Source organism: Podarcis muralis, chromosome 6, assembly GCF_964188315.1.
Source record: "Podarcis muralis chromosome 6, rPodMur119.hap1.1, whole genome shotgun sequence".
NCBI classification, from domain to species: Eukaryota; Metazoa; Chordata; class Lepidosauria; order Squamata; family Lacertidae; genus Podarcis; species Podarcis muralis.
This window is the reverse complement of record NC_135660.1, coordinates 24013024-24039873: the sequence shown is the minus strand read 5'-3', so window position 1 is coordinate 24039873 and position 26850 is coordinate 24013024. Positions and strand designations below refer to the sequence as shown.

The 26850-nt window shown below is 43.8% G+C and overlaps 1 protein-coding gene and 1 non-coding gene across 2 annotated transcripts; both read right to left on the bottom strand.

Annotated features, from left to right (window-relative positions):
* MINDY4B (MINDY family member 4B) lies at positions 1-26850 on the bottom strand. Its single transcript, XM_028728487.2, has 12 exons — positions 26738-26850; positions 25690-25717; positions 20205-20378; positions 18303-18422; positions 16347-16441; positions 14670-14835; positions 11961-12026; positions 9598-9668; positions 5529-5601; positions 3518-3691; positions 1958-2138; positions 1-438 (listed from the first exon to the last, which is right to left on the bottom strand). The coding sequence occupies exons 1-12, from the start codon at positions 26848-26850 to the stop codon at positions 296-298; spliced, it is 1404 nt and encodes a 467-aa protein (XP_028584320.2). The 3' UTR covers positions 1-295.
* TRNAR-CCU (transfer RNA arginine (anticodon CCU)) lies at positions 3851-3933 on the bottom strand. The gene has a single exon. It is a non-coding gene; the product is annotated as a tRNA-Arg (tRNA).

Here is a 26850-nt window from a genome sequence, read left to right as displayed (position 1 = left end):
TGTGTGTGTGTGTGTGTGTGTGTGTAAAACTGTCTTGCTATACTCCGATTTGATCTCAGTTCTGTGTTTAGCTTGCAGCGTTCTCTCTCTGTGTGCGCACATGTTGCACAGTTTGTCTTTTGCTTATCCCATAAGCACACCTAATTTATTTACCGAATGCAGGCTGGAAGTCCAAACTGGCAGGCCCATTGAGCTGTCCATTGGTAGCAGTTTCCTTTCTTCTTCCTCCAGGCCTGGGCTGCAGGATCCGTGCAAGAGAGCCTGTGGACCAGCTCTGCGCCCGCACCCTCTATCTTCAGAAGAAGGGGACCACGCCGTTCCAATTAATAGCAGCACCCTCCCACTTTGTTCGGATGGCCATCTCCACAGAAGGGAATCGCTTTTCTGCATCGCCGTCTTCCTCACGGTGATTTTCCTCCCAGTGATGAGAATGGGTGTCTGAAAGAAAAGAAGCTTGTGTGTGTGCTGTTTCGTGCAAAATGGAAGCTTCTGGCATTGGTGTTTCTCACGCCTCTCAAGCTCTCCTGTGCTTCAGCTGTCTGCCTTTAGGTCAGTTGGCAAAGCACATGCATTGTATGCAAAAGCCCCCAAATGCAATTCCTGGAGTCTCCACACGGGACTGGAAAAGACTCCTGCCTGAAACCCTGAGACCCACTGCCAGTCAGTGTAGACATTAAAAAAGGCAAAGGACCAATGACAGTTAAGTCCAGTTGTGGATGACTCTGGGGTTGCAGTGCTCATCTCGTTTTACGGGCCGAGGGAGCCGACGTTTTTCCACAGAAAGTTTTTCCAGGTTATGTGACCAGCATGACTAAGCCGCTTCTAGTGAAGCCAGAGCAGTGTATGGAAACGCCATTTACCTTCCAGCTGGAATGGTACCTATTTATCTACTTGCACTTTGACATGCTTTCGAACTGCTAGGTTGGCAGGAGCAGGGACCGAGCAACGGGAGCTCACCCCATCGCGGGGATTCGAACCGCCGACCTTTCGATCGGCAAGTCCTAGGCTCAGTGGTTTAGACCACAGCATCACCTGCGTCCCATTACTGATATATTATATGACAGCGTCCTGTGGATCAGGCCCCATATGCTCCTGTATCTTTCTTTCTAGGACACAATGGGGTTAAATAAGGGCAAATTGCCCAAAGATGGCTTTGGGGAGGGGGCTTTTGTGGGGGGAATGATGCAGGAGGAAAGGGTTATACCCCACTTTCCCTGTTCCACAGACCCAATCTGGATCAGGGCCTGCAGCTTAAAAACACACACACAAACTCTACATACCAGGTCCTAGCTTGACTCTCTAACCACTACACCACACTGGGACTCAAAACATATCCTTATGTGATATAGCCCTCCCTTCCTCCCAAAGGAGCCCAGGGTGGCAAACTGCAAGTGATAAAACATCTTAAAAACATAGAGGCTTTCTTGACATTCAATGGTCACTGAGTGCTTAGTAAAAAGAAGAAGAAGAACTGGGCTCTTAATGGATTATGTAGCTTAAAAAACGATTGGGGGTATTTTTCTCCCCTACTGAGAATGCTTTCAGAATTTCCCCCAGGGACTGTACTTCTCCTCTCTCCTAATTGCTGGAGTCTCCTTTCAGATCTGCTCTCAGAGTTGCCCCCTCTCTCTTATTGTGCTGTTTACTGTTGCTTGTATGGGTGTTTTCATAAGGTCTGCTTATCTAAAGTACATTTTAGTTTAGAATGTATTGTTAATGTAGCACAGGATGCAAATGTATGCCAGTTTAAAACTCAGAAGGTGCAGGCAAGGCCACAGAACTTTTTTTTTGTTAAATATAGATACAGATATAGATATATATTTGATCCATGCAAAGCACACCAAAATGGATTTAAGTATCACTTGTGGAAAAAAGGGCATTGATGGACATATAAAATTGAAGGGATGTCAGGAGTGTTCATTTGAAAAGTTCTCTTTCAGTAAAGGTAAGTGCCTACCTACTGTTAGATGCACTGTTGTCTTCTGCGAGGGCTGTCCATTATAAAAATACAAATCAAAGAGGTGTTCCATTTTCCAGTCGGACAAGAGCAGCCTGTTAGTGCTGAAAAGGACGCTGTATGTTCCACTGATGTTGCACAACCAAACAGGCAATTTAGGAGTTTTCAGCATGCTGCCAACCTAGGGAGGGGAGGGCATACTTCATTCACAGTCTCATGGTGCGGTAAGGCATTAAAAAGAAAACACAGATCCCCCAAACACAACCAACATCTTCATCTTTTTCAAAAAACTTCCTGACTGGCTGCTAGGAATTTGCGATCACTCAGAGTGGCTGGGGCAACCCAGTCAGATGGGCAGGGTGCAATTAATAAATCATCCCCATCATCATCACATATGGTTTAGCTACTAATTGTTGCATTTCCATATATATATAATTTTCTGTTTTACAATTTCAAATACTCATTTAAACATCCTTAAAATATCAATGACTTCTCTTTCCATGTACAGATAGGTAGCCGTGTTGGTCTGCCATATGGCAAACCATATGAGTCACGTGTTTGCCCATGTGGCTCATCGGAAGTGGAAACAAGTCTGCATGTATTGCTGCACTGTAGTTACTACGAGGATCTACGCCTGACCTTTATTGCCCCAGTTCTACAAAAGCTTAAAAATGAACCAGAACTCCAATGTATGAGAGCCTTGGTAGAAGATAAGGTTCCTGAAATTACGATCAATGTTGCCAAATTTTGTGTAGCCGCTATTAGGTGCAGGAAACAAGAGCTTTCCAATGTCAATATGCACTCGAAGGCAAATACTTAATTTTATTTATGCTGTCTACTTTTAAATTGCTGTTATGGCCTAATCTGTATTGAAATTGTCCTTTGTTTTTTCCGGTGTTATGTTTTGCTGACTAGCTGTACGAGTTAATCTGGTCTATGACCGTTTAATAAAATTTGATTTGGTCTGCCATAGTCAAAACAAAAAAAATTCCTTCCAGTTGGTCTTTAAGGTGCTACTGGAAGGAATTTTTTTTGTTTTCTCTTTCCATGGTTCATTTTGCATATCATAAATCCCTGCATATTTTACATAAACTAAACCATTCAGTATTCTATTATTACATCCACAAAAACTTATTTACACTGTTGAATTTATCTTAATGCTAAATAACTGTTGCATTTTCGACTGGGCTGGAGATTCCTCATGTGGGTCTGTTCTACAGGACAATAAATAATGGGTTGGCGCCAACTAAGTTCTACTCAGAGTAAACCCATTGAAATTGATAATGTAATTTAGTCACACCCATGAATTTCATAAGCAGGAGCAAGGGTAGGTAACCTAAGGCCCAACCAGGAAGCAGAAAATTGGGAGGGGGTGCTGGATCAGATCAGGAGCATGTTCTGGACTAGGGGCTCATGACTGCTTTTTCTCCAAAATAAAACCACTTCGGTAAAACATGCTCCTTCAAACACATTGCTAATGTTACGTGTAGTTTGGCCCTGTAGCTCAAATGCTTACCTGCACTGAAAAGACCTGTGCACTGATTTGCATGTTTACCTTACCTGTGGGAATCTGTAATGTTCCACTTCTTCCTTGCTCCAGTGTAAATAGCCCACCTCGCTGCGGGACGAGACACCATGCAGCTGTTTCTGCACATTGCCTTCGGCCTCAAGTTTCTGGAGCCCATTAAACACGTGTGGACAAGCTCTGCCTGTTAAGATGATGTTCAGAATGGCCTAAAGGAGAAAACGACCCAAATCATGCTTTCAGGTGGGGAATCAGAAGCTGACCTCAAAAGCGGCTTGTTCCTCAGTGTTCAGCAATCATAGAATTGCAGAGTTGGAAGGGACCATGAGGGTCATCTGGTCCAACCTCCTGCCATGCAGGAATCTTTTTGCCCAACGTGGGGCTCGAACCCACGACCCTAAGGTTAGGAATCTCATGCTCTACCAACTGAGCCATTCTGGGAAGGAGAGGCAACGGGAGACACTCTTGGGATATAATTGAATGGTAGAGCTGGAAGGGACCCCCCCCAATGGTCGTCTAGCCGAACTCCCTGCAATTCAGAAATCTCAGCTAAAGCATCCATGACAGGTGGCCATCCAACCTCTGCTTAAAAACCTCCAACGAAGCAGAGCCCACAAACTCCTGAGGGGGGCGGTTCCACTGTTGAACAGCTCTTACTGTCGGAAAGTTCTTCCCGATGTTTAGTCGGAATGTTCTGCACTCCCTCCATTGAAGGTGTAAGCAGGTATACAATAAACCATATATCTTAAAGCAGGCATCCCCAACCTTCGGCCCTCCAGATGTTTTGGACTACAGTTCCCATCATCCCTGACCACTGGTCCTGTTAGCTAGGGACCATGGGAGTTGTAGGCCAAAACATCTGGAGGGCTGCAGGTTGGGGATGCCTGTCTTAAAGACACTAGCTTCCATTGTGCTTTGATTTTCCCAACAGAAACAGAACCCTGGAGCCCCCTGGAATATTGCTACTGATAGACAGAGGCAGAGCAAGGTGGGTGCGGTGGGTGCAGCGTGCCCCGGGTGTCATCCCTGAGGGGGGGGTGACATCGCCACCTCCCTGGGATGCTCACCTTGGGCAATGCACCCCTGGGATGCTTGCCCCACCCCCTGGGACACTAGCCCCGCCCCCAGGTCACGCTGCTCCAGGTGCCAGAGCAGCTAGCTCCACCTCTGCTGCTAGTCAGAGACTGGGGGTAGCACGCAGCCTTCACAACATTACTTAAAGAAAATAAAGTCCAATAGTGATGCCTCGTGCAGGGAGATGCAGCCCGTGGCGTTCCCACAGTGACAGTGGCAAGGTTAGCGGAGCCAGAATAACAGTGGAAAGAAATTGGAAGAATGAAATCTTACCAACGATTACAGAGTGGCAAATTCTTATGATAGAATACCTGCAACTAGCAAAATTGACTGGAAAAATTAGAGGAGTGTCAAACCAGAAGGTTTATAGGGAATGGAAAATATTCAAAGAATATTTAAAAACGTATTGTACGAACAATAAGATACTTGCAGAAATCAAGTGATACTGTTAACCAAGAATTACATGAAATATAATAGTGGAATATATATACACACACACAACAACAACAACAACAACAACAACAACAACAACAACAATAATAATAATAATATGAATCTGTGCAAGGAGTACAGATAATATAAGTAGTATAATGAGAATTATTGGAAGTTATACATTTTAATCTGTCATGTAAGTGTAGTATATTGTATTTGTTTATGTTTGTTTCTTTATCTGTTCTTATTTCATCGTTTCTATTCATTTGTATCATTTTCTGTTTTCTATGTTATGTAACTTGTGTATATTTGTCTATGTGAAAATTAATAAAGATTTTCTTAAAAAAAAGCGAAAAGCAGAGCCCTGGGTTAGCAGCAGTGGCAGCCTCACAGCGCCACTGCCACCCTGACTGCCCCACCACAGCCTCCCTCTGATTCCATCTCCATCCCATTGAGCACAACACCACTGCTGGGAGAACATGGCAGCTTACACCCACCCACCCCCACGAGCCACAGCTGCCCCCCCTCCGATACACCTACTTGTCTGCAGATGAAGCTTCCAAGCCTGCATTGCAACAGATGAGTTGTGGTACAGTCAAGGTCTTTTTGCAGCCTACCCAACCAAAGCACAAAGACAAAATTAGCGTTCCCTATTGTCGCTCGGTGCCGTGAGTCACTCTTCACTGTCAACCTGCTTGCCAGAGTTTTGCTAACAGAACGCCAGACTCCGATTTCAGGTGGATCCCCCTCTCCCGCCGCAGCCCCAAAGTTTTGTAGGTTCCCCTGAAAATCTGGAGAGGCTTTTTGAGGTGGGGTGGGGAGATATCCTGCATGAGCTTTCCACCCACTTGGACAACTTTGGATACAACCTTACAGTCTCAGGGATGGAAGAGCAGGGATCATAGAATGATAGAATTGTAGAGTTGGAAGGGGCTAAAGGGGGTCATCTAATCCAACCCCCTGCAATGTAGGAATCTTTCACCCAATATGGAACACAAACCCACGACCCAGAGATTAAGAGCCTCATGCTCTACCAACTGAACTATCCCAGGATGACTATAGGGATGCATTTGAATATGCTATACCCAGCTGTTGTGGGAGGGCAGGGAAGCAATGGATGATGTTCTCATAGTGTTCCCACAGCACAGGATGGGTTTGACAATCAGTCTGGTGTAGTGGTTAGAGCAGGGGCCACGAATCTTTTTCGGGGCCCATAGGCCAATTTGGACTTTCAATTAAATGGTGTGGGCAGCACCAGCCCATCTGTTTGCTAGTCTCCACCCTGCCTGACAGAAGAAAACAAGAAAGGAGGCACACAGGCACACTTTGCTTTTCCAAGAGTTGAGGTCAACATCATATCCAGTACTATTAAAGCAGATCCTCTTGAGTATGTATGATTTTATACGCGGTCCCCCCAAAAGCACTGCCAAATGAAAGCTTGCATGGGTATGCTGCACAGTAAGAATGACAGATCCAATGCTTGTGAGTCACACAGAAATATCAACTGTAGAGTTGGAAGGGACTCAAAGACTCATTTAGTCCAACCCCCTGCAGTAGATTGAACATGCCTGGTCACAAAATGAACGAGCTTCTCTCAGTTCCATCAGTCTTCCCTCCATTGTGTCCCAATCCTATTAACTTCTAATATCTCCTCCAGATATTAGAGCCCGTGCTTTCTCCTTAAGTTTTGAGCCTTATACCAACTTCGTTCTAACTTTATGCTCTGGTTGTTGTTTAGTCATGTCCGACTCTTCGTGACCCCATGGACCAGGGCACGCCAGGCACTCCTGTCTTCCACTGCCTCCCGCAGTTTGGTCAAACTCATGTTGATAGCTTCGAGAACACTGTCCAACCATCTCGTCCTCTGTCGTCCCCTTCTCCTTGTGCCCTCCATCTTTCCTAACATCAGGGTCTTTTCCAGGGAGTCTTCTCTTCTCATGAGGTGGCCAAAGTATTGGAGCCTCAGCTTCAGGATCTGTCTTTCCAGTGAGCACTCAGGGCTGATTTCCTTCAGAATGGATAGGTTTGATCTTCTTGCAGTCCATGGGACTCTCAAGAGTCTCTTCCAGCACCAGAATTCAAAAGCATCAATGCTTCGGCGATCAGCCTTCTTTATGGTCCAGCGCTCACTGCTTTCAAGATGCTGCTTTTAAGATGCTGATGATGTCTCTGTTTTTAAGATGCTGTCTAGGTTTGTCATTGCTTTTCTCCCAAGAAGCAGGCGTCTTTTAATTTCGTGACTGCTGTCACCATCTGTAGTGATCATGGAACCCAAGAAAGTAAAATCTCTCACTGCCTCCATTTCTTCCCCTTCTATTTGTCAGGAGGTGATGGGACCAGTGGCCATGACCTTAGTTTTTTTGATGTTGAGCTTCAGACCATATTTTGCGCTCTCCTCTTTCACCCTCATTAAAAGGTTCTTTAATTCCTCCTCACTTTCTGCCATCAAGGTTGTGTCATCAGCATATCTGAGGTTGTTGATATTTCTTCCAGCAATCTTAATTCCTGCTTGGGATTCATCCAATCCAGCATTGTAAGGGTCCAGCTGCCCTGCAGCTGGTGACAATTTTTTTATTAAAGTAACACTACAAAGATGGCAACTGCAATACAGCAGCGGTGAGAAAACCTCTTTAAAATTTTAAGTTGCTACCTACATAAGCTAAACAAGCTAATAATTAGTTGAACTGAAGACGGTAACTGCAGAATAATCCAGAGGGGGGAGCTTACACTCAGTCTATACTCAGACTTACAGTTGTCCAAAGTTTAGGCCTCCCTGGCCTTGGCTGTCAAAAGGAATTTATTCAGCATTCCTTGACGATAAAGCTGACAGTAGTCAAAACACCCCAGCCACTCAAGCAGCTTTAGCTTCAACTACTAATGCTGATAAGACATTGCAGGATGTTCAGTCCACTCAAACACAACAATAATGCTGCAAGACAAACCCTATGCTTTATGAAGCTGGCTGCTCTGTAATTTCCAGTCACCCTCTCTTCTTCTTCTTCTTCTTCTTCTTCTTCTTCTTCTTCTTCTTCTATCACTTGTAGCCGAGTAAGATTGTCTCCCATAAACATGGTTTTAACAGTGAGTCTGTGACTGTGGAGGCAATTCTGGGTCTACACATCCTTCCACAGTGGGGACATAGGTTTTTGGGCGGGAGTTGATCATGGTGAGGGTTTGCCAAGCGTTCCTTCCTCTTAGCACATTTCTCCCTTTTCGTCCTGACTTTGCGTGTCTTCAAAGCCCATGACACCTTTGGTAGAGGCTGCTCTCCAATTGGAGCACTCACAGGCCAGTGTTTCCCAGTTGTTGGAGTTTATACTACATTTTTTTAGATTTGCCTTGAGAGAGTCTTTAAAACGCGTGGCTCAGGCATGCTGCAGGCCCGCGGTGAGTGCCGCCCGCCATTTTGTCACCCCTCTCAGTGGTGACACCTGGGGCAGCTCGCCCCCACTGCCCCCTTCCTCCACCCCTGGGATCAGGGACTTGGGAACTGTAGATCCTTAGCACAGGAAATCTTAGAAACTAGTGTCCAAGAAGCTGCTTTGCTGACATCGCCTGCACAACGAGGGCAGTTGCCTGCTGGTATCTGCCATAATGATAATAACTTTATAGAACAACTTAATGGGGAGATTATTAATAACCACATACAAAAAAATAATAGTAGAAGAAAATATAGCAATGAAAGGATTAATATCATCTCTGTATATATCAACTATAGAGGCATATTTCCCTCCCCAGAATAATATAATGGTGGGAATCAGATTGGGATTTAGAAATTGAGGAAGAGGCATGGAATGGGCTGTGGCTCAAAGCCCTGTATAAATTATTTCGGAAATGACAAGAGAAAGAGCCCTCAAAATCGCAAATTGCTGGTATTTAACACCTAGAAGTCTAACTTATATAAAACCCAACAGCTCCCCTATGTGTTGGAGAGGGTGTCCCACTATTGGGACAAACAGACATACATGGTGGGAGTGTTCAAAAATAAAAAAAATTCTGGGAAAATGTCTTTGCAGAGATATCTTTGATTACAAGGCAGACAGTTCCTATGTCCCCAGGATTGGCATTGCTTAATTTGTACAGTCAGGACTCGCCAAGAATTAGAAATAAAGTTCTTATAACCCAGTTATTGACTGCGGCGAGAACGACCATAGTCAGAACATGAAAAACATTGCAACTGTTGACCATGGATAAGTGGTATGAAGTGGTCTGGCAGACAGCTTTGTTGGAAGAGCTAACATGGAAATTGCAGGTAGCAAGAGACCAAAAGAAAAATGATAACTTCTACACTGTTTCATTGAACACACAGTTAGTGAGGCACATGGGGGAGTAGTGTTTGGGGTGGGTAACATAGTTTGGAATACTTGAAGTATACATTTGAACCTTTCAAATTGTTGCAGATATAATGTATCCCTTCCATTTAATGAGGTTGGAGCACACGACGTGTTATTTTATGGTTTTTATGATCATGAGAATGTTTGAAATATATGCTGTGGCAAATAAACTATTCTTAAATTAAAAAAAGATAAGAAGAAAGAAAGGATGACGCAGTGACTTATTGTTTAATTTAAATCTAGGTATTGATAAAGTAGGGGAACATTTTTGTTACCTTTCAAATGTCCTTGAGAAAAGCAAGCTGTACAGAAATAGAATCACTCCATGACTTCCTTCACAGTTCAGCTGATTAGAAGAGAAGGATGAATGTTACTCAGGTCAGCATCAGATTCAGGGCAGTGCAGGTAGTTTCCTCACACAGGGCACCAAGCCGAGGGTGTGCATAACAACAACAACAACAACAACACCCTATTTATACAGGTAGCTACTGAGAAGATCCATAAAAAACAACTGTACCCTAATGAATTATTATGGAAATAAGAAGGGGGGGGGGCTTTTGTCTTCGCTCAAGCCCCATATTACCAAAGTCCACCACTGCTCACGTTCATGTTGACACACATCCTTGATTTCTGGTGTTCAGGCTGTGAGTTCAGGCTGTTGCTTATTTAGCCAGAACACACAAAATTTACCCACACACAAAAGAAAGACATCAGTTGGGAAGGGGCCATAGCTTAGTGGGAGAGCACCTGTGTTGCATGCAGAAGGTCCCGGGTTCAAACCCCGGGATTTCCAGGCAGGTCTGGAAAAAAGACTCCTGCTTGGAACTGTGGAGGGCTGCTGCCTATCAGTGTAGACAATACTGAGGTAGATGAAGCAATGGTCTGACGCAGGATAAGGCAGCTTTCTAGGTTTCTGTGTTTGGGGAATCCCCAAGGATTTTCAGTGCAGAAAATACGTACAGGCAAGGGGGGGGGACCCAAGTGCAGAACCCCAGTCCAGATAATATGTACAGGCAAAGGGGAAAAAAGCCCAAGCCCAATAAGCACTGAGCATGCTCAATGGCCACGGAATGCTGACTGACAATTGTGGGGAAGAGAACAGAAAACAGGGGAAATAGAAGGGAGGGACTGTTGATATTTTCACCCCTCCCATTGACAGAATCTCCTGATCTGATGTTTTGAGAAAGGAGGGGGTGGAAACTGCTCTTCTACTCCTGACTGATTACCTGACTCTGTGTGTAGAGAGAGTCTTATCTATGTGGTGACTAGATGGCTGAGTGGGAGACTCATGCAAGCCAGTAGTTCATTAGTTTGTAGCAGCTATTAGAAATAAAAGGAGTTATGCTTCACAGCTAGCTTCCACGTTGTTTATACTCTGCATGAGCCTGGTGCTCACAATGCACAGTTGTGGGTCCAGTGCACTGGGACCTGTTTTCCAGGATTGGAAGGTCTCTGAAAGTGCTCCAGTCGCCTAGCCCAGTCGGGGCAGAACCAGTTATTGAGCCCAGTCGCTGCACATCGGTTGAAAGGCGTACAGTGGTACCTTGGGTTAAGTACTTAATTCGTTCTGGAGGTCTGTACTTAACCTGAAACTGTTCTTAACCTGAAGCACCACTTTAGCTAATGGGGCCTCCTGCTGCTGCCGTGCCGCAAGAGCCCAATTTCTGTTCTTATCCTGAAGCAAAGTTCTTAACCTGAAGCACTATTTCTGGCTTAGTGGAGTGTGTAACCTGAAGCGTATGTAACCTGAAGCATATGTAACCCGAGGTACTACTGTACTGACATCGACTGGCTTCCTAAACAGCAGCACTCCACGCTGCAACAGTTTGTTGCAGGTCCCACCTGCTGTACCTACCTGTGATGACTGAGATGAGGAAAAGAGCATTGTGCTAAATGCACGAGGCAATTCAAAATGCAGTCGAGGTTTATTAGCCAAAAGCTGGATCAGAACAAAAGATAGATCCGTTTTACAACATTGTATAATAAGACAAGTAAGACTGCAGCCCCATTTACAGTCATCTGAGAGTACATCTACTGAAGAATGAGATTCAGAACAATTTTTGAATCTTTGGATCTAGAACTGTGAGGGGAGAGACTTCATCAGGCAAGGCCTTCTTCCATCTGCCTTGCCCCCCCTCCAGTCTCTGCTTCTCGATTTGTATTGTATTATTTTCTGCACTGTGACTTGCCGTTGTTTTATTGATTACAGTTTGGAAATTATTTATTATAATTGTTAAGAGTGGATTTGTTTAATTTTTATATGCTGGTATTTAATATTATTCTATGCTATTCTAATGGATTGTTGAATATTACTTTATTTTATACAAGTTGCTTATTTTAAAGTTATGTTTTATTATCACATTTTTGTATTGGATTAGATTGTTCTAAGGTGTACATTCTTTGTTTCTTCAGCTTGTAAACCGCCTTGGGTGTTGTGAAAGAGAAAGACGGTATACAAATTAAAAGTGAAATGAAAAAATGAAATGAAATAATCCCCACTGAACACAGTGGTGCACTAAGGTACGAACAAACAGGCATGTGTGCAGTTCCACCTGTAGGTACTGTTAAAAGCCACATAAAACTTGGCCACAAGTACACATTTGTAAGGATGCTGCATATACCCCCCCCCCGAACTTACACAGTGTATGTGATCGCAGAGGAACTGCTGAGCTGTTTCCTTCTCAAAAAAGTCAAACAGCTGAACCTGCAAAATGATCATTAAGAATTCCATCAACACAGGAATAAAATTTTGGAAAACTGGTCAGGTGGTGCAGTAATCACATCATTCATCTCTATTACACACGAGCACAGTTTAGCCTAAATTAAATTTTGTCCTGAACAGACTTTTCCATATACATGAGCTCTGTGAAGACGACTCTGACTGCTTCGCTTTCAGCCTAGGCTCTGTGCTCTCCAGCTCCCTTATTGCACAGAGATAACGAAGCATTAGAACATGGGTAGGCAAACTAAGGCCCAGGGGCTGGATCCGGCCCAATCGCCTTCTAAATCCGGTCCGCGGACGGCCTGGGAATCAGTGTGTTTTTACATGAGTAGAATGTGTCCTTTTATTTAAAATGCATCTCTGGGTTATTTGTGGGGCATAGGAATTTGTTCATCCCCCCCCAAAAAAATATAGTCTGGCCCCCATAAGGTCTGAGGGACAGTGGACCGGCCCCCTGCTGAAATTTTTTGCTGACCCCTGCATTAGTACCTGTGTGTATCTGCACCTGAGTTCTCTTTGACCTTCTAGTGCCATGCAGAGATAGAGCGGGGTGCAGGGATGGATGGATGGTGGAATAAGGGTCAAGGCAGCCATATTCAAAGCTGGCAAATATTAAACATACCAATGCGGCAGGAGACAAGGCAGTCCTCACTTCTCCTGCCCGTCCCTCCCAGGTCCTGTCATCTCTTCTCCTCCCCTGACTGCCTTGGAGCTCCAAATAATTACAGCAAGTTGGGAAGGAGGGGTGGATGACAGAAGGAGAGCCCTGGTGTTCCAAATGGATGTTCATCACATCTGGCAGCGAATTTGGTGCCAGTACCTCCTTTTGTCTGTGCCGAATCTCCCACTGTTCAGCTTCATTGGATGACTCCAGGGTCTGGTATCTTGAGAGAGGGAGCTTTCCCCTCTTTTACTTTCTCTATTCTTACTCATGCCCTAGCCATCATACTTCCTCAAAGAGTTTCTTCAGTCCCCTAATAATGTTGGCTTCCCCTAGTGGAAGTTGGTCTAGTAAGGCAAATAGTGCACTGCCCCTCCATCTTCAGCTTGCTCTTAGCCAGCCTGCACCTCTCTGCCTCCATACTAGTAGCCAATCCAGACACTTCCTATCAGCTTTGTTATGTACTGAGTTGAATAGGATCCAAAATGCAGCAGTCTGATTGGTCCTAGAACAATAGGATTCAGAACGCAGCAGGCTGATTGGTCCACAGGAGCCACCCAATCCAGCTCCAGGTGGAAGTGAATCCGCAACCTGATTGGCCTACAGGAGAATTCCGGAATTAGCCAATCACGTGGGGCCCATTGTGTAAATAATGTATATAAAGCAGACATTCTGGGGGAACTTCCATTCCTCCTCACCACTATGAGCTGAATAAAGAGCATGAAATCCACTCTCGACTCCGAGTATATTTCAAGCTTCTTCCTCCTTAATCAACAGGGAGGAGGATGGGGACAAAACCAATAATCAGCTGTTTGCACCTGTCATCGGCTCTGCTTTTACCTGTTGCTGGGTGCCCTGCCCTCCGACCTACCAGTCCCAATGGGTACCAGCTGGTCTCCCCTTCCTCCACTCTTGCAGACCCACAATATTCTCTTTAAGATGTGGCAACCAGAACCGTACACAGGATTCCAACTGTGGTAGGTCCATAGATTTCTAGAAAGGCATGACAATGCTGGTAGTTGCATTTAAAAAAAAGTCCTTTCCTAATTTGCCTATTCCACAGCTGTCACATTCTAGGGGTGCCATATTATAGGAGGGATTCGGGTGCATTCTGGGAAATTTAGATTTTCACAATAGAAGTGCTCTGTTGCCCAAGCACAATGAAAAAAAAATCTTTTCATGGTTAGGAACGTAACAGGGAAATGCACTGAGAAGTTTGGAATGAATAAATGATAAACAGGAAGACATATGAAGACCCTGAAGCCAAGTCAGGGTGAATTCAGGATGAATGCTCATTGTTGTATAATCTCCCTGCAAACAAATACTAACAAATGCTCAGTAAAGACTGAGTAGAATTTCAGCTGCATAAACTTTGTGTAAGCAAATCTCGATGAATGCTCAATAAATAGGTCCTCTGGATGAGCCCAGAGCCAACATTTTCATTGAACTATACACCAAAACCTGTTTTACCTTGTCCTTTCTTGGGAGATTTGAATATGAAAATCTTAGTCCCAGAGATTCCACACACAGACAAATGTGTTACAGACCAGTTGGATCACATTGCATGTGGCACCCATTCCAAATACTACTCTATTGATCTACTTTCACTGAAACATCTGGTCAGGCCTCAAGATATTTAACTGCACACACAGGATAGCTCAATACATTATGCTAAATTTAACTTATTTTCTCTCTGTTTGGAGTTCCTTCTTTTCTTTATGGCGTCTAATAAAAGAAAGAATTATAGCACCTCGATTCACACAATGCTATTGGTTTTTCTTGGCCAGCAAATCTCAGCCAGTCTCTGGCTGCGAAGTGGATCTTTATGTGCTTGTTGTTTGTACCACAACATACAACAGTCCTCGTGTTTCTGGGGTTTTTCTGTTTCTTAGTTTTTAGAACCAAGCCCAACAATTCCCCCTTGCAAATCTTGTGTCTTTTAAAGCATAGCTTCTCTTACTTACTCTTTCAGTAAAGTGATCCGCTTTGTAGTCTATACTGGGAGTAAAATAAGTATTACTGGTGACAAGGCAGACAGTAGCTTTCTGACCTTCTCCTGCTACCCACAGAATATCAGCCAAGGCTGCTGCAAGAGTCTTTTCTTGTTCTTTTTGGCTTATTTCACATAAACTGCAAAGACAGATAGAAAAAGAGACTGTGAGAGAGAGACGCTAGCAATCCATAGTCCAGGAACAGGAAAACTGTCAGCCCCAAGACATTGTTGACAATGGTGCAGCTAGGGCTGGACCTCAGGGCTAAACCCAGGCCATTGCAGTGCAGGATTCCACCCCAATGACCACCCAGAGAGTGGCAGGTGACAAATGCAGTAGCAAACAGTCCAAGGCATCCACACTTGGCACGGCGATGCTAGAGTCTACCAGGGCTGACACTCATCACTGCAGCATCCTTTTTGTAGGTCAGCAGTGGGGCAGCCAGGCATTTACATGGCTATAGATCAGGCATAGACAAACTCTGGCCCTCCAGATGTTTGGGACTATAATTCCCATCATCCCTGACCACTGGTCCTGTTAGTTAGGGATGATGGGAATTGTAGTCCCAAACGTCTGGAGGGCCAGAGTTTGCCTATGCCTGCTATAGATGCCCATTTTATTATTTTTACTTTGAACGTATATTACCCTTTTCTACAAGACAAGGCTGCTTAATCCTAAGTAAATGTGCTTACCACCAGGGCAGCAAAAGCAGACCCCATCTGATTGAGCAAAATATACATCAGGAGGCTTAATTTGGTCAGAATCGAGTATTCACATCCAGAGTTAACACTGAATATATTACATCTGGTAAATGATCCACCATATAACCACTAGAGGGATGTAAAAATGTGTGTCCTGTGCTTTTTCGACTCGTCTACCCATGTACTATCTGAAACCCAATGGGTGCATTGGTTGCCAGACGTGAAATATATTTGCATTATTTTCAGCTCTCCTTTCCCACTATTGGGAACACAGAGGCATTCTGCTTCTCTCCATTCTCCAGTGCTTCTTTCAGATTTCTCATCCAATCCATGCCTTCCTCTTGGAGCTTCTGTTTTATATCTGCATGCTGAGAAGAGAAGTATGCTCTCCAGTTTAATGCTAATTATTGGTGGAGCCTCCTGCAACGACTCACAGAGGTGCGGCACCATTGTTTTTTTATTCTTATGAAGGGCTTCACATGTAATACACATGACCTCAACTTCAGCCCTCCAGATGTTTTTGGCCTACAACTCCCATCATCCCTAGCTAGCAGGACCAGTGGTCAGGGATGATGGGAATTGTAGTCTCAAAACATCTGAAGGGCCAAGGTTGAGGAAGCCTAATCTAGAGAACCCTTACCCTGTAAGGGTAGTACGTACACGGTATAAAAAATTCCCAGCTGCACCGCTGAGTACAGCTGCTATGATCCCTGAGCACTGACTATGTTGGCTGGGGCTGACAGGGGTTGGAATCCAACACCAGCTTGCGTTCCACAGTATCTCCCCGTTAAAGACTACAAAACAGCTCCTTGGCTTTCAAGCATTGGGAGGCACTGTGAATCTACCGCTAGATTTACTGGGCCACATATGGGAGGTGGTCTGGGAACCCACCTTCTGGATCCCCCAAACCCATCCAGCTTAAGCAAATATCTCTCCGGCCCATCCTTACCTTTGTAGGCGCATATTTTCTTCTTTATTTTGTACAAACAACAAGTATTTAATGATGTTCACTTGAACAGCCATCTGAACAGCTACTGCTCCTCCCTGAAAGAAAGCATTTACACAGCGTAAGCGGGTGGCGCTGTGGGTTAAACCACAGAGCCTAGGACTTGCCGATCAGAAGGTTGGCAGTTCGAATCCCCGTGACGGGGTGAGCTCCCGTTGCTCGGTCCCTGCTCCTGCCCACCTAGCAGTTCGAAAGCAGGACAAAGTGCAAGTAGATAAATAGGTACCGCTCCAGCAGGAAGGTAAATGGCGTTTCCATGCACTGCTCTGGTTCGCTAGAAGCGGCTTAGTCATGCTGGCCACATGACCTGGAAGCTGTCTGCGGACAAACGCCGGCTCCCTCGGCCTATAGAGCAAGATGAGCGCCGCAACCCCAGAGTCGTCTGCGACTGGACCTAATGGTCAGGGATACCTTTCCCTTTTAAGCTCTGTGTAAATTATGTCATACATTTACTCATGCCAATAGTGACACGTGTGATCAGGTGACCCTCCTGACGCCTGTATCACTGCTGTTTATCTGGACGGGACGGAGGCAGAGCAATGGCAAAATCAGGGCCAGGGGTCCTCAAACTTTTTCAGCAGAGGGCTGGTCCACTGTCCCTCAGACATTGTTGGGGGTCAGACTATTTTTTTTGGGGGGGGGGAAATAAACGAGGGACGATGAGCAGTGTGTGAAAGGGTTCTGAAGAGGGCCTGCTTTAAATAGTGGCCGCTTGAGAGGGGCGCCCAGCCAACCATGGCTCCTGTGTTTTGCGAGCAGGAGGAGCTAGCAGCGGCGGTGGAGGGATGATGATAATGATAATGATAATAATAATAATAATAATAATAATAATAATAATAATAATAATTAATAATAAATTTATTTATACCCCGCCCTCCCCAGCCAAAACCGGGCTCAGGGCGGCTAACACCCGATATAAAAACAATTGATTGAAATACAACTTAAAAAACAAGATTAAAATACAACATTAAAATATTAAAATGCAGCCTGACAAAGGTGAGTGGCGCACAAAAGGGCTCCAGAGAGGGGCTGGCACCAACAAACCCCAGCCCCCTTCCTCCTCTGGGCAGGGCGGGGAGAAGCCAGGAGGAGGGAGGGAGGAGGCGGCGCTTCTGCCGTGTGAGGCAGAGGGAGGGAGAGGGAAAGAATGTGCGCACTGGCGATCCATGTACTGACGATCCACGTGGCGATTCCCGGACCATTCGCGGGCCGGATTTAGAAGGCAGTTGGGCCTGATCCGGCCCGCGGACCTTAGTTTGCCGACCCATGGTCAGGGCCATGTGATGTACCGATGGGAGTGCCAGATCAGTCATGGCAGTCCTATCCACGCCGCCCTAACCTTGCCAGCACCTTGGCTCAGCCCAACAACAACGCTGCTGTCGGGAGGGCAGCCCCACCTTGTGACACACACTGGCTGCTACTGATTGTTGTGGTATAATTCAAGTATGTTGTGCGGTTTAAATGTGTCGGGCATCCCTCCCCCTTTCCTGCAATGCCTACAAGGACTGGGCTTAATACAGCAGGGCAGCTGTCTTAAGGCTAGGTTGGGGCCCTCTATGGCAACTTTCAGAGCATATAGCTGTTTTAGGCAATTGGAAGCTTCTGTACATATGGAGGGGGTGTGTGCAAGTCATATGCTGCTGTGTAAACCAGCTCTATGTCATTTCTGTTTGATACTTGGTATAACTCCCTTGATAAGGAAAGGGGTTTACAACCCACTTACATTATCACCATTCTGCAAAGGAGGTGACGCCAATAGCCACTTTAGACAGGGGTCAACTGAAGCAGATAGATTGTGATTTTGCCCTTGAACATCCAGGGAGCACATGACTGGGCTGGGATTGGCCTGATCCATGCTGAGCACTTACCAGTATAAAAATGGCTGCCAGGTATTATTACCTTATCTGTCTCCAGTGCATAGGCCAAATCAGTATAAGGTTCGTGGAATCTGAAATATGCTCTTTTCCATTCATAGCTGAAGACTTGATATGTGCTTCCAAATAACATCCTCCGTAGTCCCTTGAAATGGTAAGAATTAAACAGCAACAAAAATATGGTCTTTATTAAAAGAAAGCTAATATTCCTGGCTTCCTCTGAACGAAACAGGCATTTACCACAATGATCAGGGAACTGGAGCACTTTCCAAATGATAAACAGTTAAGGCGGCTGTTCTTAAGCCAGTGTGGTGTAGTGGTTAAGAGCGGTAGTCACGTAATCTGGGTAACCGGGTTCGCGTCTCCGCTCCTCCACATGCAGCTGCTGGGTGACCTTGGGCCAGTCACATTTCTTTGAAGTCTCTCAGCCCCACTCACCTCACAGAGTGTTTGTTGTGGGGGAGGAAGGGAAAGGAGATTGTTAGCCGCTTTGAGACTCCTGAAGGGGAGTGAAAGGCGGGATATCAAATCCAAACTCTTCTTCTTCTTCTTCTTCTTCTTCTTCTTCTTCTTCTTCTTCTTCTTAAATGCCACCCCTTTCTTCATGGATGACATGAAAATCACTGTGGTTCTTGGCAGATCACTTGAAATTGTACTTGTACTACAAATCAGAGCACATAAATAAACTCATATTCTGAAACCATCTTTACAGTTTCATTGTCAAAGCCAGTGGAGCAATATGAGAATCATAGCCTCCAGGCAGGGTCTTGTTAACTTTCTCGATAATCTGGCCCTCGTCAAAATGTCCTCAGTCTCCATCATCAGTGGCGAGGAAAGAAATATGAATCAAGTGCACGGTAAGTAGTACAAATATACTTGCATGTCCTGCAAGCTTTTCACAAATCATCTCACTGCAGCTCATGAACCTCCAATACACAGTTGAAACATTGCTAATGTTAATGTATTTGGAACATTTCAGTTTACAGAAAGGACAACTATGGAGGGATATAAACATACTATAATTTGAACCATAAGCATACTATTATTTTTTTATATGACTTTTCTTTCTTTTTTCTTTTATGGTATAATGTTTATGTTTTTAAATGCAAGTCACTTGGTAACCAACAACTGCTAAGGGCAATGAATAAGTAAATAGAATAATAATGACACCCACACCCATTTTGCACAAAAGATGGCTGCATAAATGGTTCCCAATGTGCTTTGAGGAAAACATAATCAAGGGGAATGTTTAGTGCTTCTTAATAAAAAATTGCTTGGGACAGGTTTTCTACTACACCTCACCTAAGCAGTTGTGAAGAAAGTGATGACTTCCGATAAAACCAGAACTCTAGGTCACCCGACTAAATTAACTGGCAGCAGTTTTGGGGCAGATCAAAGAAAAGTACTTCTTCACGCAAAACAAAATTAATTAATGGGATTTGCTGCCACAAGATGCAGCGATGACAACCAGCTTGGATGGCTTTCAGAAGGAATTAGATAAATTTGTGGAGAGTTATCTGTCAGGAGGTCTATCGATCAATGGCTATTCACAAATGGAGCCATTTTCAGAGGCAGCGGTCGACTGGCTCTCTAACACTGTTGTTTAGGGCTTGAATTTCTCCTCTAGCCCTGGATACAACACAGCAAACCACCAGTAGAATTGGAACAAGGAAGTTAAATATCACATCATATCTGTATTGCTTAATACCTAGTGCAGGATCTGTTGTGTACGGTACATTCAGGGGCCAGTAGCAGCCTCGAAAACCATTCCAAACAGCCAATCCCCACTATATCCCTTTTAAATTATTTCTGACAGCAGCCAACTGCAGCCTTGATTCCAACAGTGCTCCTGGATAAGATTTCTGTGTCTCTTTAATTCTGGCGAGATTAAGTTTCATCTCATACTTAATTGACAAGGTCCGCTTACCACTGCCATTTCCAGTGAGATGGGCCGCCCTCCGAGGTTCGATGAGACGATGAGAGCTTTGGGAATCGAATAAAGAATATTGGATGGGAAACGGCTTTGCTTTAGGGGGTTTGTCATTTGCGACACTGCAGCTGCGTCCTCTTTGTCATCCTCCGATTTGTGGTCTTGGCACTTCTATATAAACAATATAAACAAACAGAAACCAAGCTATACGGCATATCCCTAAATACGTTCGTATCAGGCTCCACCTTTTCTGACTTTTTTCTTTTTGTAGCAAACATTCTCCTAAAACGAAGGAACTGCACAAAAACCCATCCCATAACATGGTTTGTATCTGCAAGGAGACGAAAGGTTTCTATATTGTTTCAAACCAGCGTGTCAAGAATATAAATCTCTTTTCAGTGCACATAAGTTAATACATCATTTAAAAACAGTGCAAGGTGTTTAAAGGGAACAAGTGCCAGTAGGTTTGCAGAGACTACAGCTTACAAAGTTAGCCATTTGATACCTGTTGTGTTAGTAAGCATATTTCCTTATACGTGAATTCCACTGAAACCAGTGGAACTTACCTGGTACTTCCAGGTAAATGCAGGGAGGTGTCCTGGACTGAGATGTTGATGTTACTTCAGAGTCACCCTCAATGCAATGTTTTTTTTAAAGCATTGCTTTTGTTGCCCGTGGAGCATGACACAGCCCAAAACAATTCAAACTCCCAGCAAGAAAGGATTGTTTTCTTTTGGCAAAAAAATAAAGCAAATACTTTTCATACTTACTAGTTGACTCTTCTTAACTTCTTCCTGCAATATTTCTATGTAACTCAACTTGGAATCTACCCATCTTTTGACCTGCTGCAGTGCTGTTCTGTTTTCCATAGCTTCCAATAGACCGAAAGTAGTCACAGGCAAAATTACCTAGTGATAGTGACACTTGGAAAGGAGAACTGCCTTGGCTCAGTTTCCTGGATTACCAAAGAACAGGAGCTCTCCTTCTGGTTTAGAAATTAAATGGCTCTTGTCCAAATTACAGCACTAGGAAAGGTTTTGGAAATAAAGGCATGAACCCTGCCTTGATAAAAGAAATATTGAAGTTAATAGTTGTTCTATTTTTATTCTCCTTTTCATTGTCCCACTAGGGTGGGGCAAAACCGTCAGTGTCAGATTCTCTCAATTTCTCATTTTTCAGATTGCATTTTTTTTAAAATAAAAAAATGTAAGCTGGTTTAGTGCAAATTTCTTCTAATGTTTGTATGCAATTCTGCTGTGCATATATATCTGCAAATCAATTTAACCGAATATAATGCATTTTTATGCATACTCTACATTAGTGTAAGCAATTGTGTACACATTACTTGGCTGGAGAACTGCATTGTAAAATTCAGAAAAGTGTGAATGTTGAAGGATTGCATTATACCGGTTCCCATGTAAAGTTCGCCTCTAAATGTGAACTTAGTGGAATTCCTCCCCCCCCCCCCCCAGTAGACGGGGGCTGTTTTTCATGCAAATAACTTACATGAATGAGTTTTTGAAATTTGTGGAGATGGTTGGAGAGTTATATGAAATGAGCTGCTTGTTCATTTTGGGTTTACTTAAAGGAACATCAATTTAACATTTTGCCTTTTTAATATATGTGTCAAGATCTACTCTAATTCCAGGAATATATGCTGAGAGTGGCATGCAAGGGACTGGCATCCATATGTGATGGATATGTGAGTGATGGGATTCCTCTGGAAATATATTGTTTCATAGTAGTATGAATTCAATGGGACTTACATATATTGGATTGCACGGTTAATGAATTATTGCCATTTAATTGTTAACCAACTGGGATTTGGGTAAAAATGTGTAAGGACAATATGGGGTGGCAACAGATGGCCTGGAAAGTTAAATGTGCTAATCGTTACAAATATTGGAAGAAAACTAGAAAAAAATATACATTTCTTGGTTAATTTTAATTTGTGCCATTTGTCCACTAAAACCATTTTTGCATTTCACTCCAGAAATCTATTCCTTTCCACCACAGGTTTATGTTTCATTTAATGCATTCTTTTATTTCAAAATTCAGTTGTACAGCATTCCCTGGTTTCAGCTGCCATAGGAAACCTAACTTTGTGTTGCGTTATTGCTTTTTAATTTTGTTATATGAAACTCCAGGAGCAGATAGTAATTCTACCTGTTTGAAGTTTATATGGCATATATAGATGATTCAAAATGTAGAGGAGTTGCTGGTGAGCTGTGTGGCCAACTATTTTGCCGCACTTCCTGAAATATACATCCATTCTATCAACATTTGTTCCATTTACATAGATACTTACTAGTTTGATATATTTAAATGAACAGAATTTCAAAACACACTGTTGCTCAGCTCAGGTAGCAGCAATCCTCGCAGGGAAATTGATTACTTGAAAAGCAACCACCTCTCAGAGATAAAAGAAGAGGGAAACGTTTAAATAGATTGCTTGTGTGCTGCCTATGGTGTAAACCAGTTTGAGCATAGAAGGAAGCAGAGTACAGATACAGACATGCCAAAGTAAACAGACACAGAGAGGGTTGCCAACATTCTAATGGTCTCTGCTCCTGTGCAGATAACAGCTGCTTGATCAGATTATATGTATCTCATTGCTGTTGCTGTGATTATTGCAGATCAAGCTGCCCTTAAAGGCACAGGCTCTGGCTGCTTTTGGTCAGCTGGGCATCTTACATGAAGTAGGAATTCTGAGCTTTCTCTCCATTTGGAAAAGCAGTTCCCCATCACATTGCTGAAGAAGGCTTAAAAACTGGGGAGAACCATATGAAGTCACTTCTGATGTAGCATGAGCAGTTGCTGCCAGGAAAATAATACATACATGGAGAAACACGAGGACATGCTAATACACTGAGCATAATTTGCCTGTTCCTAAAGGGGCTATTGCAAGTCCTATGAATGGCTCAAATGGCTGGGTATGTTTTGCCTAGGGAAGATACGATCAAAGGGAGACATGATGGATGTCTTCAAGTATCTGAAGGACAGCCATGCAGAAAAGAGACCGGACTCGTTCCTTGATGCTTCAGAGGGCACAAAGGGCAGAAATAACAGGGAAGTTCATCATCAAGAGAATTTTCCTATACAGTAAATAAATTCCATTGGACTTCCTTGGTGGACCTCTCTCTGGCAGCGTATTGAAGTGGAGGATGGATGGTACTGTAGTTACAGCCTGCTTTGCCGATCCCACATTGAGCAAGGTGACCTCATAACTCCCATTCTACTCAGTGATTCTCATATCATAGGCCCTGCAGGGAGGACTGCCATCTTGATCACAAAATGTAAGGCAGTGAGGCATTTCCTGCTGGGAGCTAAGTGTAAAATAATAATAATAATAATAATAATAATAATAATAATAATAATAATAATAATAATAATATTTTATTTACACCCCAACCATCTGGCTGGGTTTTCCAGCTACTCTGGGTGGCTTCCAACAGAATATTAAAATACAATAGTCTATTAAACATTAAAAGCTTCCCTAAACAGGGCTGCCTTCAGATGTCTTCTAAAAGTCTGGTAGTTGTTTTTCTCTTTGACATCTGATGGGAGGGCATTCCACAGGGCGGGCGCCACTACTGAGAAGGCCCTCTGCCTGGTTCCCTGTAACGTGGCTTCTCGCAGTGAGGGCACCGCCAGAAGGCCCTCGGCGTTGGATCTCAGTGTCCGGGCAGAACGATGGGGGTGGAGACGCTCCTTCAGGTATACTGGACCGAGGCCATTTAATTTAGTGTGTGCCAGCCATAGGGGCCAACTACTAGGGGCTGAGGTCCCTTTGCCCCCCATAAAATATTTGATGGATCCACCCCCCACCCACCCTCAAGTGGATGGACATTGCCAGTCAAATTATGTGTGTGCACCGTGTCTTGTGGTTATGTGGAGCAGGGCTTACCTGCTCCCTCCCCCAAATACTTTATTCAAGTTGGCACCCCTGGTGCCAGCAAGAGAGCACTTTGCCCTAAATCTGCCTCTGGTGTCAGCCCATGCTAAAGACACGTGACCAAAGTGTCTGGGTGTGCGTGCATGCAAAATGGCAATCCTAAATGGGAAAATCAAAGGACAAGGGAGGACTGTGTGAAGGGCATGCAAAAGTTATATAGAAACAAATATATTGATGTTATGTTTTAATATAGGTTTGACATGTTTTTATCTCCACTGCTGGGGGCAGTATGTCTCTGAATACCAGTTGCAGCAGAGTGCTGTTGCACTCATGTCTTGTTTGCAGGCTTCCTGTAGGCATCTGGTTAAAAGCACTGTGGGAACAGGATGCTGGAGTGAAGGAAACATTGGCCTGATCCAGCAGGACTCTTCTTGTGTTTGAAAACTGATAAATAAAGGCTTGATTTTGATAGATAGATAGAGATGATAGATAGATAGATAGATAGATAGATAGATGATAGATAGATAGATAGATAGATAGATAGATAGATAGATGATAGATAGATAAGGTAAAGGGACCCCTGACCATTAGGTCCAGTCGTGGCCGACTCTGGGGTTGCGGCGCTCATGTCGCTTTATTGGCCGAGGGAGCCGGCGTACAGGTCATGTGGCCAGCATGACTGATGAAACCAGAGCAGCACACGGAAACGCCGTTTACCTTCCCACCAGAGCGGTACCTATTTATCTACTTGCACTTTGACGTTTTTTCGAACTGCTAGGTTGGCAGGAGCAGGGACCGAGCAACGGGAGCTCACCCCGTTGCGGGGATTCGAACCGCAACCTTCCGATCAGCAAGTCCTAGGCTCTGTGGTTTAACCCACAGCGCCACCCGTGTCCGATAGATAGATAGATTAGATAGATAGATAGATAGATAGATAGATAGATGATAGATAGATAGATAGATAGATAGATGATAGATAGATGATAGATAGATGATAGATAGATAGATAGATAGATGATAGATAGATAGATAGATGATAGATAGATAGATGAGATAGATAGATGATAGATAGATAGATAGATAGATAGATAGATAGATAGATAGATATAGATAGATAGATAGATAGATATAGATAGATGATAGATAGATAAAACCTAGGAACCTAAGAAACTGCCTTATACTGAGACAACCTATTAGTCCACTTAGCTCCATATTGCCAACACTGACTGGCAATGGCTCTCCAGGATTTCAGACAGGGGTCCCATCTCCCCCAGACCTACCTAGAGATGCCAGGGATTGAATTTGGCACTTTCTGCATGCACAGCAGCGCTTCTGCAGTATACTGTCGGTATTCTACGTCACAGGGAATCCAATCATGAATGTTTCTCTAAAATTTGTTTGGAAGTAGTTAAGCCGAGTTAAACCTGTGTAGGAAGACACTTCCAGAAATGCCTTCTTTACAGTTTGCTGGATTCGTTTTAGAAGTGTCATCACCTGCATTTCTTTCATACAGCAGCAATCTTTTTAAAAGCAGTTGCTGCTGCTGGCAAGATCACAACACTGGGAAATAAGATGGGAGGAAGTTACCTGATGGGTGGTGCGGCTGATTTCCAATCTGAAAAATAAAAACAAACAAGATGGATTTGCTAAAAGTGCAAATCTAGCAAAGACTCTACCACCCCCCCAAAAAACAAACCCTAGTGTGTGCCACCACGCCTTCTGTCACACAAGCATATCCTGGGCCTTCCATTTCTATGTATGTTTACTCAAAAGTAGGGATGGGGGAGAAATTAGACTCGGTTCACATTTAGAGTCAAATCTATTAAATTAGAAACAATATGAGAATCAAACCACAGTCATCCTCTGAAATTCTTACTTATTCGAATTTTGCAATCTCCGAAGCATGTTTTACAAAAATGCATACATTAGGAGAATTAGGGAGTGGGTGGCGCTGTGGTCTAAACCACTGAGCCTCTTGGGCTTGCTGATTGGAAGGTCAGCGGTTCGAATCCCCACAATGGGGTGAGCTCCCATTGCTCTGTCCCCACTTCTGCTAGCCTAGCAGTTCAAAAGCACACCAGTGCAAGTAGATAAATAGGTACTGCTGCAGCAGGAAGGTAAACGGCATTTTCGTGCACTCTGGATAAACGCCGGCTCCCTTGGGCTGAAAAGCAAGATGAGCGCCACACCCCATAGTCGCCTTTGACTGGACTTAGCCGTCCAGGGGTCCTTTACCTTTACATTAGTGGAATTAATAGATGCATAAAAATTTATATATTAGTGAAAGTAGCATACAAAAATGTAGCATGTTGAGGCAATCGCTTGCCAAAATGTGTACATTAGACAAAGCTTCAAGCAAATATATGTTTATTGGGGAAAATGTCTGATCCATTTTCATGGGGATTTTTTTTTTTTTTAAGAAAAATCTAGAAATCGCTGCAGAAATGTGGAGAACTGAATTCAAAATAGGAAAGATGGGAAATCAAGGGAACGAAGATGGACAGAGCCTTCCATCCTTACTCAAAAGTAAGCCCTACCAAATTCCACGGAATGTGATTTCGTAGGATTGCAACCTTAAAAATGACCTATCAAGAGGCACATGCAAGAATTAAGTAGGAATTTTTAAAAAACTTACCCATGACAACTAAAGATCTTTCTCCACTTGTCTAGATCAGATATTTTGCTGGATATCTCTTCTAGCTCCATGTTTCCCAAGCTATGTAGATCACTGGACGCCTTCTTGTCCAT